The sequence below is a fragment of the Ictalurus furcatus genome, chromosome 25, assembly GCF_023375685.1.
Source record: "Ictalurus furcatus strain D&B chromosome 25, Billie_1.0, whole genome shotgun sequence".
NCBI classification, from domain to species: Eukaryota; Metazoa; Chordata; class Actinopteri; order Siluriformes; family Ictaluridae; genus Ictalurus; species Ictalurus furcatus.
In genome coordinates, this window is record NC_071279.1 from 6,003,787 (window position 1) to 6,021,498 (window position 17,712).

General features: G+C 39.6%; 1 protein-coding gene across 2 annotated transcripts in view; it reads right to left on the reverse strand.

Moving 5' to 3' along the window:
• Positions 1 to 17,180, reverse strand: part of evlb (Enah/Vasp-like b) — a 40,384-nt gene extending 23,204 nt beyond the window's left edge. The window contains exon 1 of one of the 2 annotated variants that reach the window (XM_053613908.1): positions 5,910 to 6,178. In XM_053613908.1, the coding sequence (XP_053469883.1) occupies positions 5,910 to 5,995 (86 nt within the window). In that variant the 5' untranslated portion in view covers positions 5,996 to 6,178. Of the gene's footprint in view, positions 1 to 5,909; positions 6,179 to 16,769 lie in introns of those variants that run through there. The other variant, XM_053613909.1, reaches the window with a different exon arrangement.
• Between the last annotated feature and the right edge of the window lie 532 nt (positions 17,181 to 17,712).

The following is a 17,712-nucleotide window of genomic DNA, read 5'->3' on the forward strand; positions in this document are numbered from 1 at the left end:
CTGAAGGATCCCCTTTTCTAAGAGTGTAGGTAGAATTCAGCTACCACTCTACATACAACCAACACCCTTTAAGGGTCAAAGCTTATTTTTTTTCCACATCCTCAGGGAATGTTAACATGCATAAATATCATATTGGTTGCATAGACAGTATTAGAGCCTCACAGCTCAAGGGTTCACTCCTGCACTCAGGTTGCTTTAGTATACTTGGAGTTTCACATGTTCTCCCAGTGTCTGTGTAGGTTTATTCTCCAGTTTCCTCCCACCTCCCAAAAACATGCCTGATGGACTGGCTACACTAAACTCCCATCCAGGATATATCCTTGCCTTGTACACAGTGTTCCCAGGATAAGCTACAGATCCATCACAATCCTGACCAGAATAAAGCAATTATCATATAATAAATCAAAAAAACCACATTATTCTACTTGCAGTATTACTTCTCTATACATTTAAGTACTAATATGTTCTAAAGGTCAGTAATTCAGAATAATGGTCTGTATTACAATTATAGCTGAAAAAGTTTTTTTTTTTCTTTTTTTTAAGTCATAGAGAATGTACAATTTAATCTCCGTGGCTTGTTTAAAGACATTTTACATATTACATTTATTATATTACTGCATTACTTATAGAATTACATTTGGGTAGCATGGTGGTGTTGCAGCCAAAAATCTATGTCTCTCTAACCAGGTAATAAATCACAACCTGTATGATAAAATTCTAATAACATTGTGCCTCGTCATCCAGCGATAAGTTCATTAACACACGGCTATTCCCATTAATACTGTCTCTGTCTTTCAGAGTAAGCACCAATGGTTCATATTCAAATATAAACTACAATCCAACTAAACTAACCCTGTATCAGTTAGCTGACTTTAGCAACTTGAATAATTTTGTAGAATCATCAGCATATGTAGACACTACAATTGTTAGAGGCTGTATATACACACAGTTAGAGCTTTGCAAGGTTTGAGAGTTTTTATGATACAAGTGGCAGAACGCCCTGCCAAAGAAAACAGCCTTCCAGTACTAGGAACTGCAGTCAGAATTATGAGTCAGGCTTTTTTGGGGATGGTGTTACATAAGAAGCTTGCTGGCCTGCGCATTTGAGGTTTGGTGGCAGTGGAGGAACAACAAGAAGAAAAAGCTTTCTGTGCTTGAAAGCCTTGACTGCAGAAATAAAAAGCATTGACATTTAAAATGTCTGTGAAATCATTTAGAGTCTGAAAAGATAGGATTGATAGGATGGACTTGATAGAAATGATCTGATTGTGCATATTCTTCACGAGCATTTCTTTTGTTCGGATCAGGAACAGACATAAATAAAATCCCTTGAGACATATTTTATGGGAATGAACCTTTTGTGTTAGGATAGTATTTGTTGACAGATTATGTAGCCCCCTAAATACACCTACAGTTTAAGCACCTTGGATTGGCTGTAGTGCAACCTATGTGAGACACTATTAAAAACATGACTAAATCTTCACTTTACTATTTACCAACCCAAATTGCTCTAGATACCCTTTATAAAACAAGAGAATGAGCAATTCCCCCACAGCAATATAAGCAATCTGTTTTTTTTCTACAAACTGTTGCAGAGGAAACTAGTTAGCCTGATGTCACATCACATTACCTTGTGTTTATTAAATATTTTCCTGTCACATCATGCCCATTCAGGTTTATTTATTCCTGACTTTATAAATAAAATGAAATCATTTGACTCATTTGAGATGGATTTTATTTCCTCTCAAACTGGAAATATCAGGCTAACCAGTTTCCTTGCATCCAGTGCCCAAATTTGTAGCATTAGCTGCACATACAAATATAGTATCTATAAATTTGTTATTATTAAAGAATGACACGTAAAAAAAAATCTATTTATAGTTACATTTAATGTACAGGTTAGTTCCTGTTATCACTTACATTACAGCAGCTATAAAGTCATTCCTTTATGTTCTATTGAAGGCAATAAAAATTCAGCCAGTTACCAAGAAACTGTGAAACTCAACATATCAGAATTATTATATATAATTATATCTATAAAATTAGATATTAATATATCTAATTTTATAGATATATTTAGATATAATAATTCTGATATGTTGAGTAATGTAACTGTAACTATAAGTTCACATTTATAGTATCATTTACATTATTTTATCTAATTATATCTATAAAATTAGATATTAATATATACAATTTTATAGCTATAATTAGATATAATAATGTAAATGTAAATATAAATGTGAATTACAGCTTGCACTACAGTCAGAAAATGAATCAACAGAAGAATTTACTAGCACTATGGTATAAAAGCTTGATAAGTGCTTTAAATCCAAGAGTGTATTACACTGTGTATTGGTGTGAAGTGTATTGAGCTGGACATTGAATAAACCTAGCTAATCAATCCATCACTGGATACACAATAGAGTGGGAATGTTTTCGCTGCACTAATTTGCTGCTGCTCAGTGTCTAGTAAAGTAGTTAGTGGCACAGAGTATCTATATCTTAACACAAAATGTCCCATCTCATTTAAATTAATGTGCACAAAACAGACACAAACTACGGCAACTCGGTTCATTAGGCAGTAATTGTTTATGTGTTAATTTGTGACAATAATCACGATCATTTGGGGTACAATAATGTAATGTCCTGTTGAGTTCAACCACTTACTGAGATATTACTTGCCTTCAGTGAAATTAGCATGTGCCTGGTCACACATCTGATGGCATCTTTTCTGTGTGTGAGCAATGACTGTATAGGTACAATATTCCTGTCTGTATCACAAACTCTATATAACCCACCATTAAAATAATGCATGATCTGTAAGTAGACTATGGCCTCTAAAGGCATCACTGATGGCTTCTAATATCTGCTTACAGCCTACACAAGCTGGACGTGCTACAATCGCTGACCTTTACAAATGAGAAAAATGCAAATGCAAAACATCTTCAAAGGCTTTGTAATAATCCCGTGGATTACACCATATGGAAAAAACGAAAGCATAGCCATTATCCCCTGCTAGTGTGTAAATATTTAGCAACACTACACAAAGCTATACTACACACAGAAAGAATGAAACGACGACACATGCACAGTTGATTAGACAAGGCGGATGCATACCGTCAACATTCATTGACTTATAACAACATTTTAACCTAATTACCATGTATAAACCGCATTAAGCCTCTTTTCCTTGGATTAACAGTCAGCGTTAAAAAGAGGCTTCAGCTGGAAAAGCTGAAAATTTAAGAGCCTTGCTGGGTTATAGTGATGCAGATCATAGAGTTGACATTACACTCAGCCTCCGTAAACAGTTGAAGCCAAGACAGCGTTTCATTTTACCTCATTTGGTCATCTGTAGCAATCAATTAAAAGAGAAAATAGTTGCTTAATAATATTCTCTTTTTTTCCACCATGCTCATGCACAAAACGTTAATACAGTATTATAATATTAGGCCTTGTTTCACAATGTTCAGCCTGCTTTACAATTGGTATTTCACATTATCATTAGTTCTGATAGGATTCACCAACACTTCACAGTCCGTTGGAGTTTACAATATTTACCATCAAACTAAAATAACTATTTTGGCCATTTAGAAGCCATTCATGAGTAAAGACAGTCAAACGCTAAACCTTTAAGAGATCCTGTTTTAAAAGAATCTCATTTGTATAATGTATGGTGTTCAGACAGACACAAATCCATGTGAGGAAAATGTTATAACAGAGGATCATACCTAAATTAGGAGAACAATGGAATGAGAGCCTTTGTCTTTGAGACTACAGTTTTCAATGTTCCACGTGAGCACATGTGAAGCCTTGAAGCAGGAGCTAATCTAGTACCGTAGGGTATAAACACCCTAAAGCTTTCAGTCAGTTATGTTTTATGCTTTTACTCCGGTTTCATTCCTTCTTGGGAATCTATGGCATGATGAATGATGATTGAGACCACAGAAATGGTTGAGACAATCATAGTTAATTTGATTCATTTTGTAAATGCATCTTGGTATGCGAAAGAAAAGCCTATAGGCTGTTATTCCTTGCAGAAATCCATGAAAGCACACGTAAATGAACACACATCAGAAAAGATTATGTTTGGTCCCTTTGCCTCTCTGTTTGAGGAGACACTGAGTGCTCTCCTGTCGCATGGTTGCCATGGAGTCTTGGCCATGGAGTATTATGGGATGCTGGGAAGCACCTCATCTCCATGGTATCCAGAATCCTTACTGCGGTACAAAGCTTTTCTGTAGCATCCATTTCCTTATATTGTCCCCTCTTATGGACAACACACACACATTTCACACCCGTTTTGTCCTTTTTTGAATTTGCAATTTTCTTTCATATACTGTTCATTCTCTCCTTTTCCTTTTCTTCTCTTATTCAGTCTGCTTCCCTTTAATTACTTAGTATTTTCTTCCTCTCCATCAAGCCATCTGACCTTCACACCTTTCTCTTTACCCTTTCTTCTTTTTGCATTTGTTTTCCCTGTCCTTCCCCATCTGACCTAATAACCTCATTATTGATCAAGCCAGTGTGTCTGTAGCCTGATACTGAAGCTGTGCTCTTCTAACTCAGTCCAGCTGATCTGTATTACCTCAATAACAGTCAGTGGAAACTTGGTGCACCGAGACCGCAAACCTCACAACTATGTTACAAACAGCACAAACCCAAAACCTCCACTTCTAAAAACATCCTGGCTACAATAACACAGCCAGAATGTAAGCAACTCCACATTGAATACTTTTTTTCTCTTTATTATTATTTTTGTCACGTTTAATACAGTATGGAGCATCATGTTTTTCTTTATGCACTATAAAATGTCATACCTTACTTCAACTGCTAAAATTTAACCGCATAACTTTCAACACATCTTTAGTGGGTTAGATCAACGGAATGTGCTAAAACAATATCTCTGCTCCCAAGAGAGGACATGGATTCGGATTCAAAGCCAGAAATACAATCCTCATGCTGTATCACTACCTCTACGTCCAAATCAAACAGATATGCAAGGACTATTTCACCAAACCAGTGCACTCACACACACACACACACACACACACACACACACACACCAGCCAAACACATTAAGGTTGAGCCTCCAAGTAATATCGCCAATGTCATGCTCAAAATCCAGTGGCAGCTTTGTGCACTGTAAGTTCCTCTACAGCCCAGTAGGAAGGTCACAAGCATCACAGCAATAAAATCTGATTAGTATAATAATACTCAGTGGGTCATTAAATCAGCTGTAACTGTGCAAGGGAGGGAAATAAGAAGGAGATTAGAGGGCTAGATGAATCTGAAACAATGAATGGGAGTGGAAATGGATGGATATGGTTGTAAATCGGTAGGTTATGAGAAAATTTCATGCCTGATTCATTATGCTGCAAAGATGTATAGATTAGCGCTAACTTTAGACACAGTATCTAACTGGTTTTGATAAGCATGGAGTAATATTCAAAAACCTTTCACTGGTGTACTACCACTCACTCTATCTGAGCTATTTAAATGTATATACAGTATGTGGTCTTGAGATATATCATTGGCATAATGAGGAAAAGACTCTGACATGAAGTTAAAGCTGTGTGAGGCCAAACAAAGGGCTGAAAATATTCAATCATGTTCCTCAAGTATCCTCAAGACTTCCACTGTAACAATATCAGTGATGTGGCCCAACAAGGCATCCTGAGAAAACACCAACAAAGCAGAAAACAAGAAAGAACAAAAGACTCATAGTCGTACACTTTAATCTCACGAACAGCACTTCCACTGCCAGTCACCGCAGCAGTCCCAGCTACAAAGGAAAGCATAACTCAACCTCCAGTCTCACAGTTTTCATCAAAACCACTCAATTAGAATTCCTCTCGACAACTCAGAGCAGCTACAAGGGACAGCTGGACAGAGGACAAACCTACCTGAGCTTATACTCAATGACCTGAGCGCTGGCGTCACAGTAGATCTGGGGGAAGTAGAAGCGATGTGACTGCAGGTTAATACCCATCGTTTTGGGTCACAGCAGAGGACCAGGTGCTCTCATTCACTTGTTCTATCGCTCAGTGGGCTGTAAGCTGGGCTCCTCCTCCACTCAATGTAGCCTTCGTTAACGGTTCAAAGGCAGAAAGAGCAACAGCATCTTATCCGAGCAGCAGTTGCACAAAGGGTGGCACAAGCTGCCTGATCTCACTTCACCTTCCATCACACATGCATTCACAGAGCAGACACTCAGCTGAACAATGACGCTGAAGGGATTTGCTTTGAAAAAATGGCATGAAGTAATGAAATGCTAAGGTGTTCTTAGTAAGAAAGAAACTATGAGTCATCTCATCCTCACTGAATCAATCCTGACAGAATATCACACCAGAGAAACACATTAATAAGAGAAAGGAGTCGATTTTTTTTTTTTTAAAAAAAAGGAAAAAAAAGACAGAATAGAGCTCTCTTCTGAGAGGAGGGAATGATGTTCTCTATGAGGTGTCACCCTCAGACTGCTTCTCGCTTCATCCACTAGATTAGTTCCCTCCCACAACCCTCCATCTCTCCATCCCTCCCTCCCTCCTTCCTGCTGTGATATAAAATAGGCTTAAAACCCCCAATTTACCATTACAGCTACTACTGTTGCTTGGTCCTTTTCTCCTATCTTCATTCTTCCCTCTGTTCCTTTTTGCCTCTCAATTTTTACTTCCCCTTTTCTCATTTTCTCTCTCTCTCTCTCTCTCTCTCACACACACACACACACCCTCTCTTTTTCTCGACCTCTTTCTCTCTCACACACACACACACCCTCTCTCTTTCTCTATCGCTCTCTCTTTCTCTCACACCCTCTCTCTTTCTCTATCGCTCTCTCTTTCTCTCACACCCTCTCTCTTTCTCTATCGCTCTCTCTTTCTCTCACACCCTCTCTCTTTCTCTATCGCTCTCTCTTTCTCTCACATCCTCTCTCTTTCTCTATCGCTCTCTCTTTCTCTCACACCCTCTCTCTTTCTCTATCGCTCTCTCTTTCTCTCACACCCTCTCTCTTTCTCTATCGCTCTCTCTTTCTCTCACACCCTCTCTCTTTCTCTCACACCCTCTCTCTTTCTCTATCGCTCTCTCTTTCTCTCACACCCTCTCTCTTTCTCTATCGCTCTCTCTTTCTCTCACACCCTCTCTCTTTCTCTATCGCTCTCTCTTTCTCTCACATCCTCTCTCTTTCTCTATCGCTCTCTCTTTCTCTCACACCCTCTCTCTTTCTCTATCGCTCTCTCTTTCTCTCACACCCTCTCTCTTTCTCTATCGCTCTCTCTTTCTCTCACACCCTCTCTCTTTCTCTCACACCCTCTCTCTTTCTCTCACACCCTCTCTCTTTCTCTATCGCTCTCTCTTTCTCTCACACCCTCTCTCTTTCTCTATCGCTCTCTCTTTCTCTCACACCCTCTCTCTTTCTCTCACACCCTCTCTCTTTCTCTATCGCTCTCTCTTTCTCTCACACCCTCTCTCTTTCTCTATCGCTCTCTCTTTCTCTCACACCCTCTCTCTTTCTCTCACACCCTCTCTCTTTCTCTATCGCTCTCTCTTTCTCTCACACCCTCTCTCTTTCTCTATTGCTCTCTCTTTCTCTCACACCCTCTCTCTTTCTCTATCGCTCTCTCTTTCTCTCACACCCTCTCTCTTTCTCTATCGCTCTCTCTTTCTCTCACACCCTCTCTCTTTCTCTATCGCTCTCTCTTTCTCTCACACCCTCTCTCTTTCTCTCACACCCTCTCTCTTTCTCTATCGCTCTCTCTTTCTCTCACATCCTCTCTCTTTCTCTATCGCTCTCTCTTTCTCTCACACCCTCCCTCTTTCTCTATCGCTCTCTCTTTCTCTCACACCCTCTCTCTCTATCACTCTCTCTTTCTCTCACACCCTCTCTCTTTCTCTCACACCCTCTCTCTCTATCGCTCTCTCTTTCTCTCACACTCTTTCTCTCACACCCTCTCTCTTTCTCTCACACCCTCTCTCTCTATCGCTCTCTCTTTCTCTCACACCCTCTCTCTTTCTCTATCGTGCTCTCTTTCTCTCACACTCTCTCTCTCTCTCTCTCTCTCTCTCTCTCTCTGACTTGCTGGATGTGTATCCTCTATGCCACGGGAAAATTCACACAGTGCTGCGATTGATTCTACTGTAAATGCTAGTAGAAAATACTTGCTTTTAGGTCCCTAAACAGAGGCTGTAAACTGAAGTCACCAGAGCCTAAACCTCCATCATCATCATCTCTGAGACATGACACATATAGTCATTACCTTCATCATTTATTCTGATCTGGTCAAGTACGCAGTGATGAATGGGTACTACTAGCACATGCCTTTAACATAGGATCATTAAAAGCACCATGCATGCTCCATTACTGGAATTTCCTGCCAGGGATTCAAGATTCAAGATTTTATTTGTCACATACACAATTATATCCAGTATATAACTTGCAGTGAAATGAAAACCGGGCCCACTCCACTTAAATAAAGACGATAAAGCATTAACTTTTCTCATCTTTTCTTATGCAAGGTTTGTGTTGTCTTATGCAAGGCATGTTCATTGTGTTACAAACTTAAAAATGTTATGAAAATGCGTAATTTTGTTTCCCATGATTAGTGTGCAACACAGACTAGAGTCCCAGCATTTCACATTCTGTACTTCTATTGTCTTAAATCTTTCTTTCTCTCAGTGGTGAATGAATTATCTAAACCTTTTATATACAACTTTAAAAAAAAAAATCCTAAAACTTTCACTAATCAATCCTCTCTGGTCCAATAAATCAGTAAAAATTAAATGATTTCAAATGTTATTGTTTAAATCTGCTATTATCAGTAAACTAACATTGGCAGTTCAAGGTTCAGTTGAATAAGACTAAATGAAACCTGAAAAGCAGCACTTGCTTAATGTAAACCCTCCCAAACACTCATTTCTCAAATGTAAGTCTGTACAGAAATGACCTTCTCTCATAATGCAGTTTACGGCTGTTTATCTCTTTTTAATTGATAAAAAACTAATGAATTAATTAGTTAATAAAGTCCACATTGCCTATGTTGCAAATATATAAGTGCAATTAATTGTGTGTGATAAATATAATTATAAAAGGTTAAGGGTTGGATGTGGTTAGAATTCATACCTTTTCATACAGCGTGTACTGTGTATAACACTGAGTGCAATCCAATCACATCGTCCTCACTTGGTAGTATTCCTACAACATTGTTAACAAGATTAGGTTTCTGCTAATAATGATACAGTGCTGTGTATATAAAAAGTATTTGCGCCATCCTGATTTTTTGTGGTGTGTATTTTGTTTTTGTTTATATATGAGCTACAGGCCTCTCTTGCATCACTAAAGGTCACTCCACTATCAGAAAGACACTGGGCAAAAATGGCATCCATGGAAGAGTGGTGAGGTGAAAACCACTGCTAACCCGGAAGAACATTAAGACTCGTCTGAATTTTGCCAAAACACACCTTGATGATCCTCAAACCTTCTGGGAGAATGTTCTTTGGACTGAAGACTGGGGTCCTGTTACATGTGGCATAAACCAAACACAGAATTCCACAAAAAACAACATCATACCTACAGTCAAGCATGGTGGTGGAAGTGTGATGGTGTGGGGAAGCTTTGCTGCTTCAGGGCCTGGGCAACTTGCAGTAATTGAGGGAAATATGAATTCTGCTCTCTACCAGAAAATCCTAAAGGAGAATGTCTGGTCTTCAGTCCGTAAGTTGAAACTCAAGCGCAACTGGATTACGCAGCAAGACAATGATCCAAAGCATAGGAGTAAATCCTAGTCCTAGAAGTAAGTGGAAGACTGATCTCCAGTTATCAGAAGCGCTCGATTGCAGTTATTGCTGCTAAAAGTATCACAACCAGATTTTAAGTTTAAAGGGGTAATGCATTTTTCACGTTGGTGATAGGTGTTGGATACATTTTTTTGCTTCAATAAAATAAATAAATAGATAGATAGATAGATAGATAGATAGATAGATAGATAGATAGAAACTGTATTTTGTGTTTGTTCAGGTTGCCTTTGTTTTATGTTGTATTTCGTTTGAAGCTCTAAAACTATTTTGTATGAGATATATACAGAAACAGAAGAAATCAGGATGGGGCAAATACTTTTTCACAGCACTATATGTTTCCATATGCGCAGGTTTCCATTATAATACGGAAAAAAGCAAGATATTTCCCAGACAATGAAAATCTCTCTTGATTGGTAATAAAACACTAGTACACATACTACTATCCAGAATGTCATGCTTCATAGAATATGACCTGGCCAATGAATGCATTTAGTCTTGATGTTAAATACAGATACAGATATAGCCATAAATATAAATATAGATATAAGGGAAGAGCAGAGGCTGCTTATACAGAGGGAGCAAGCAGCCCTTCCCCCATCATCATCCCCTCCAGCAGGTTCCTGCATGGCTGCAGACTGCATTTTAATCCTTAAAGGGAAACACGCCCCTTTAAGTGGAGCTCAGCCAAGAGTCAACTGTAACCCGCACAACCATTAGCACACCGCAGGGACCATGACTTTCTGTTAGACATCCGACCAGACACATGGGCACAGCCACCCATGATGAAGAGCATGACCACAGAGGGAAATGGGGGAGGTGAGGATGGGGGTATACAGGCTAATGAAATGAAGAAAGAGAAAGGTAATGAAATACGCATGTGAATGAAGGGGAACCCATCAAACATAATTAATGTATGGCACAGGAGAGTGTGAAAAGACAACTTTCATAGGCATAGAGCAAAGTAGAGAACTGGCTGACAGTGAAAGTCTGATTAAGCAGAGAGACAAGAAGAGAGGTTGGATGGATGGAGATTGGCAGCTGGCTCCAAGGCGGATCAGTTTTCTTAGCCTTTTTACAGCCATTTGTTGGCAGGGTTTTCCATTAGGGGAAGTGGATTATATGTATGTCATCCAAGACAAGGTCAAAAAGGCACTATACAGTTGTGCTCATAAATGTACATACTTCTTGCAGAATCTGCAAAATTTTAATAGTTCAAATTATTATTATTATTATTATTAATAATAATAATAATAATAAGAGGGATCATAAAAATGGCATTTTGTGTTTTTTGGGGGTTTTTTTCCTTCCCCGAATAAACTATTTCACATAACAGATGTTCACATATAGTCCACAAGACACAATAATAAATGAATTTACACAAATGAGAAAGTTTACATACACTCGATTCTTAATACATGATGTTGAGATCCGTCTTTTCACACATAGGACAACTGAGGAACTCATATTCAGGGGGCCTAGAAATAAATAAATGCAAGCTCACACACACAATGTAAATTCAACTTAACAAACGTTATGAAACCGTAATACCAAAGAAGAATATTACTGAATATTGAATGCACAATAACTGCACTGTTTTACTATATACTCTTTATACAACAGGAAGTAAAATCAGGAAACAGAGATTTGTAAAGCTAGTTTTCTTTCAGTCAGTCCAGGGTGTATCCCTGCCCTACCCATCAGTGTTTGTGCAATAGGCTCCAGATCCATCATGGAGAATCAAGCAGTTACTAAATAATGAATCTATCCAATGCAAAGTGGAAATTGTGGTTAAACACATTCCTCAAATGAACCCAGGTTACCACAAATAGAAAAAAAAAAAACCTGTTTGTTTTATTTTAATTCTCTCAAAGTTCAAATATGCCCTATTTATGTTTACACTAAAGCAGAATTCTCCTTAGACTAAATTCCATGTAATGTATCTGCTTGTGTATATATCACTGGGAAACCTGTAGGAACATGGGTCTCTCAGTATCTATCGAACTAAACCAACTGAGTCTCAATTACTTCCTTCAGAAACAGATGGATGTTTTCCACTTGAGAGAATAATTGCAGTGTGATGCTAATGCCACACTCTGTATTTACTCAGAAGACATCCATGAGTGGTTTCCTTTGCCTTTAAAGGCATCTCAGCAGATCCAGAGAAGAATTCAGCCCAAGCTATTCTATTTCAAACTCATATGTGGGCCATCCAAGCAAGCACACTGAGGAAGATCCATACACTGACCAGGATCAATATTTACGGTCTGGATCTATAGCACATGCATTTAGTGCATTTCCTATGAATTATATTTTAGCTCTGAAAAGCCCAATGTATTTGTAGTGTTCATGTGTACTATAAAAGCAAACCCTGAAATTATGTTTAATTTTGTGTGATGCCATTAATTTAATACATGTGATCAAGGCCTACTACTATCCCAGGTTATACTTTGACTTCCTGATGTTGCCCCAAATGAACTAAGAATAACCAGAGCATTCATCATGCTCTTTGATTTGGAGATGAGATGGAGATTAGATAGATAGATAGATAGACAGACAGACAGACAGACAGACAGACTTTATTGATCCCAAAGGGAAAATCTGAATATTTTATAAAATGGGAGATGAAGTGTGACTACTTCTGAATAATAATAAATAAATAAATAACATTAATATGTGAATAGTCATAAATGTAATTATGCTAAATTCCCCTAGCTGTGAATGAGTGTGTGAATATATGCATGGTACTCTGTGATGAACAGGCATCCCATCCAGAGTGTGTTCCTCCCGCCCAGTGTTCCCAGAATAGGATCCGTATTCACCACAACCCTGAGCAGAATAAAGCAGTTACTGAAGATGAACAAATAAATGTATCTCATACCTTATATTCCATGCCATATTTTCTCCCTTTCTAAATGAAACCGTGTCCATTTCTGATTTTCTCTTTCATAAAAAATCTGTTTTCTACTACTTGACACTACTTGTGTTTTCAGTTCTAAAAATCCCACATTCACATGTGTTCAGACACAAAACACTGACAACACTAAAAACACAGCTGTGTGATCCCTTACAATCCTTCCCACCTGTGTTAGATGTGCATGTCTGACCTATAAAATACATGCCAGGTTTTACAGTACCTGAATTGATGTATGTAGGGGATCAAAAGATATTCTGACTCAGCGACTCTGAGAGGAATTAAACTAGGTCTGTCACTGCTTAGTCTGTCTGCTCTACAGCAAAGATAAACCAGAAGGCTTAATTGCAGACCGAACCCCACTGGTTTTAAATGAGGTCAGTAAAATTCACATGCTGCTAATGCTCTTAGATTTTGTTAGATGTACTATTATGGTAGAATCAAGTGTTACATGTAAGGTACCTTGTAAATATAATAATTATATTGTGTTTTTTTAATTTAAACTTTAAGCATTTTTAAATTAACCTCGTATGCCTATTTATGCTTCCACACCTTACAGTCTATTATCCTATGTATATCCTATCTATTACATGTTTAGAGTGAGGAGACCATCCACTGAGAAGGGGATAATCTGTGACACACTTGTGCACACCTATACACACAAACCTCAAAAAGACTGCATTTAAAGATGAATCCAAACTAGCAGCAGACTAAAGAATGATGGAAGACTTATTGGGGTAGCATACTCAGCACACTCGCCCAACACCTCCAGGCCAACATATATTACAGTCCACATCAACTGACTGAAATCTGACTGTGCGATTTGTAGCTCCTTCAGGACATCCAGCATATCCCAAGTATATACAAGTGTCTCAAATAGTTCACCCACACAAATACATTCCATAATCAGCATCATGGAAAAGTCTGAGGTTGCTCAAAGGGCACAAACTAAACAACGTGTTGGACAGATGGATGAATGTAGATACAAAAATATTTATATATCTGGAGTTTATATAAAGGATTTAAATGAGCAAATTAGCTGTCTGTTTAGACAGGGGAGCTCCCCATCTCTTTCTTCGTCATAGATGGTCTTAAAAGAGTCGGTCTTATGATCGAATCATCAATGTACTGTTCAAATAATACTGTAAGGTGTGTGCTGCACATAGCAATGAACACTCGTCAGGCGCCCCTTCATGGAAAGCTCCAACAGACTGGTTTTTAAAAAATGTAGGAGATTTGACCTGGGGCAGACCCCCAAGGGTCAACCACAAAATCACTCTGGTTTTATATGGTCACCAACCCATTTACGGCCAGCTTATTTCCAAGGCACTCATTCTGCTGAAATGATTGAATGACAGTGTACTAAGGGCTCTTGCATTCAGGAGCTTCTCCTGTACTGTCCTCAACATACTCTTCACTCTGTGGGGCCAAATCCACAGAAACACGTGACCTGGCAGAGAGTCTCCTTCCATTATCTTTACCATGAATCTATTTGGGGAGGAAGCAACCAAGGTTTTCTGGTGATCACAAAGTTGTCCAAACGGACCATCTTATGGTGGCCTCGCAGAACCAGAAACACAAAAAAAAAGTGAGGGCTAGATCGACTGCCCTCACTTCCAGGTGGTTGATGTGTTTTACTGTCACACTGGGGCTCCACACACCACCCATATCTCCATAAAGAGACACTTCACCTAGACATTCACCCTTTGTGAGAAAAGTCTTGCATCTTGAGCATGTTAGAGCTTGGGGTTTAGTCTCAGGTCGGTACTCCATTTTATAACATTTCCTTAATTCCAACAGGTACAAGGGAACTGCATCCTCAACAGCAAATGGTACCACACAAATTTGACTGGGCAGCATTACAATGTCTGCCACATGATTGTGTGGTCTGTTTTGGTACTACTGTGTGGAGCTTCACGGTGAGACAGAGTGCTGTAATGCATGCAAGGAGCGTGAATGTCTACCAGATGGCCTGCTCCATGGTGGAAGTACATATGTCCAAATACAGCAGTATCCTGAAGCCTCTGGTACTAGAGAAAGGCCAAAAAGTATGGCTTTGAATTGGGATGTCAGTCTTTAGAAAACAAGCCTCAAAAAACATCTGTGCTTCGAGTGAGGGGACCATGATATGTATTGTGCAGATCCACTGACTTAATCAGTCTTGTCTTTGCATGAAACAAGAGGGATTTTTGGAACCAGCCCATCTTCTGAACTAGGAAGTACATTGAGTAGAATGCCTTGTTCTAAACCATGGCATGTCAAAGAGGGAACAAACTTGATGGGGTCTGAAATAGCTGAGACCCTGAGCCCAGAGGAGGTTGGGGGCCAATGTCCATGGTACTTTAGAGCTTGATTCACAGGGTAAATGGTGGGTGCCTGTCCTCTCCATAGCTTCTTTAGCCACAGGCCCAGAAAGCATGCCACGGACATAGCATCAAATCCTTAGGATGGCTTGTCAATTAATCAAAGCAGATGCTATGTATAGTGGAAAACAGCTAACTTGGTGGCTAACCTTGAGAATCACGTGTAAGGGCTGAAAGAAACACTCGAACACATTAGCAGAATAAATTCACAGGCCTGCGAGTCTTTGGTGAGATGGTGAGAGATGTGAATGGGGAATGAATCTCAGAGAGGAAAAAAAGGCTTGGTGGAACGAAAGAGGAGTTTATGGCGTTTACCCACTGGCCTGCTGGTCTCAGCTTCCTAGCTCATATATATGCTTTGATTCCAGAAGTCTTTCGTGTAGTTTTTCTTTTTTTTTTTTTTTTGCGACTCTATACAAAACACAACAACAATTCAGAATTTGATGCTGATTGAAGCATGCGACTGAAGCTTAAAAGTAGACAATATACATGGTTTATCTCTTATCACTGTAATCCGGAGACAGCACAGAGTCGCTGCTGTAGTTAGGTATATTTTATTAAAGTTTTGTGATATCCATGCGTAATCAGACCCGCATAACTACGTTTGCTAACTCATAACCACAGATTTCACAATAGATCCATCGTTGGAAAGAAGAACTGTACAGATGTAGAGATTCATTAATAATTATCTTCGAAGAATGTTGTACAAAAATACATAATGCATGTATTTACATACAGTGCATGTAATACTACAACTGAATAAACATACCGGCTGAACCAACAACTGGTCTTATAACTTCTATTCTAGGTCAGTTTTGTACTTCTTGTTCATGGTGCAAATGCTCTAGATTGAGTATTCTTTTAATGAATACATTTATGAACATCTTGGTGTGGGTCCGTGTCAGTACACAGACAGGCTGCAGTATGTCATTCTGAGCTATAGTTACATAAATACAGCCAAAGCATAACAGCATCAAATAACCTAACACCTTTCATAAATGTTGGGCCCTGGATGTGCTTCCTATTCCTATTATACTGAAAATAGAAACTTTTGGAATCCATTCTCTAAGGACCTCCTAGCTAGGGGCCTTGGATAGGGGCCTAGGGGTCAGCTCCACTGACAGCAGTGCATGTCATACAGCCGGGATTGAGCCATTCTTACCGGGGCACATTAGGCCCGTGATGCTGTTACATGCATCATGTAGCCTATTGATGATACTGATGTGGCTACAATATAGTGATCGCCCTCTTTTCATCAATGAAAGCCGCACGTGCGCTCGGGTTTCTATGACAACGGCTCCTTTCTATGCAACCCTTCGGCTCCTTGCACTAACATACATTGATGTTTTATGTTGCTACAAAGACAAAACAAGAAAGAAAAAAATCAGTGCCTGTAAACAGTCGAACTGGAGTAGTGACGTGTGGCGCCCCACCTCAGAGGCAGTACAACATCAGGTGGACGCCGGTCGCCTCACTCACACACACACACACACATACACACACACACCTGATTATTAATTAATGATTTGACTACACGAAGTCACATATAAACGTCACACCTGCCAGACAGATGTGGCCAGTTCAGGTGTAAATCCAATAACAGGGCATTGGCACTGGCACGCGGCGGTTGCAGTAGCGCTCGCGCCCTTCATTGTGCGATATAACGGCGCCGTGTGTCAGGACGAGCGCGTGATTTTGCTTACCTCATCTTTCTCCTCTCCCCTCCGTGTGGAGGACTGCGCAAAATCGTTCCCGGCCTCTTTTCTTCCTGAATTCACTTCCCACGCCTCTGGTTTAAGTCTCTTGTCCTTGTAATGCTGACGGCTCCGTTAACGCGCCGGCTGTGGGGCAGGCTGCCGGGGATGTGCGGATGCGGGAAGCCGTCGCGACGCCTTGAAAAACGCCACAAAAGATTCGCTTGGTGCCGCGTCCAAAGCGCGAGACGCTCTCCCGTTTGTTTCTGGACGTCTGCGCTCCGCCGATCTCTCCCTCACTTCCATTTCACATCGATCGCCAATTCTGCTGTCTCTGTGGAGCGAGGCAGTGTGTGGAGAGACAACGGCTTCGGAGATGCCATCTTTCCATCCTCCAGCACCAGAGAGAGAGAGAGAGAGAGAGAGTGAGTGAGAGAGCGCGCGCGCGCGAGAGAGAGAGAAAGAGAGAGAGAGAGAGAGAGAGACCGCGAGACAGAGTGAGAGAGAGAGCGAGAGAGAGAGAGAGAGAGAGAGAGCAGTTTGCTGTGCTGTAATATTTCAGTGATAGCTGATTCACCGAAGAATCGGTTCCTTTTGAACGAGTAAATCATTCGGGGGAGTCAATTGAGCAGCAGGAATATTAGAGCAAATCTATCTTTATAACTCATGCTTTTTTTAAAAAAAAATTATTATTACTGTCATGCTTTATATAGCATGACATATAGGAACAGTGTTGCAGACATTTTTGCTATAAGCCATTTATTGTCATTTATTGAATTCTAAATCAGTTCCCACAATAAAAACGGACTCTATAATCGTAACACATGCTTATTTATAACACACATTAAGCATATTAGGCAACTTTGAACCATCATATTTATTTATTTATTTATTTATTTATTTGGAATAATGTCATTTTGAAACTTTCACCCACACAGCCCAAATTAGGTAC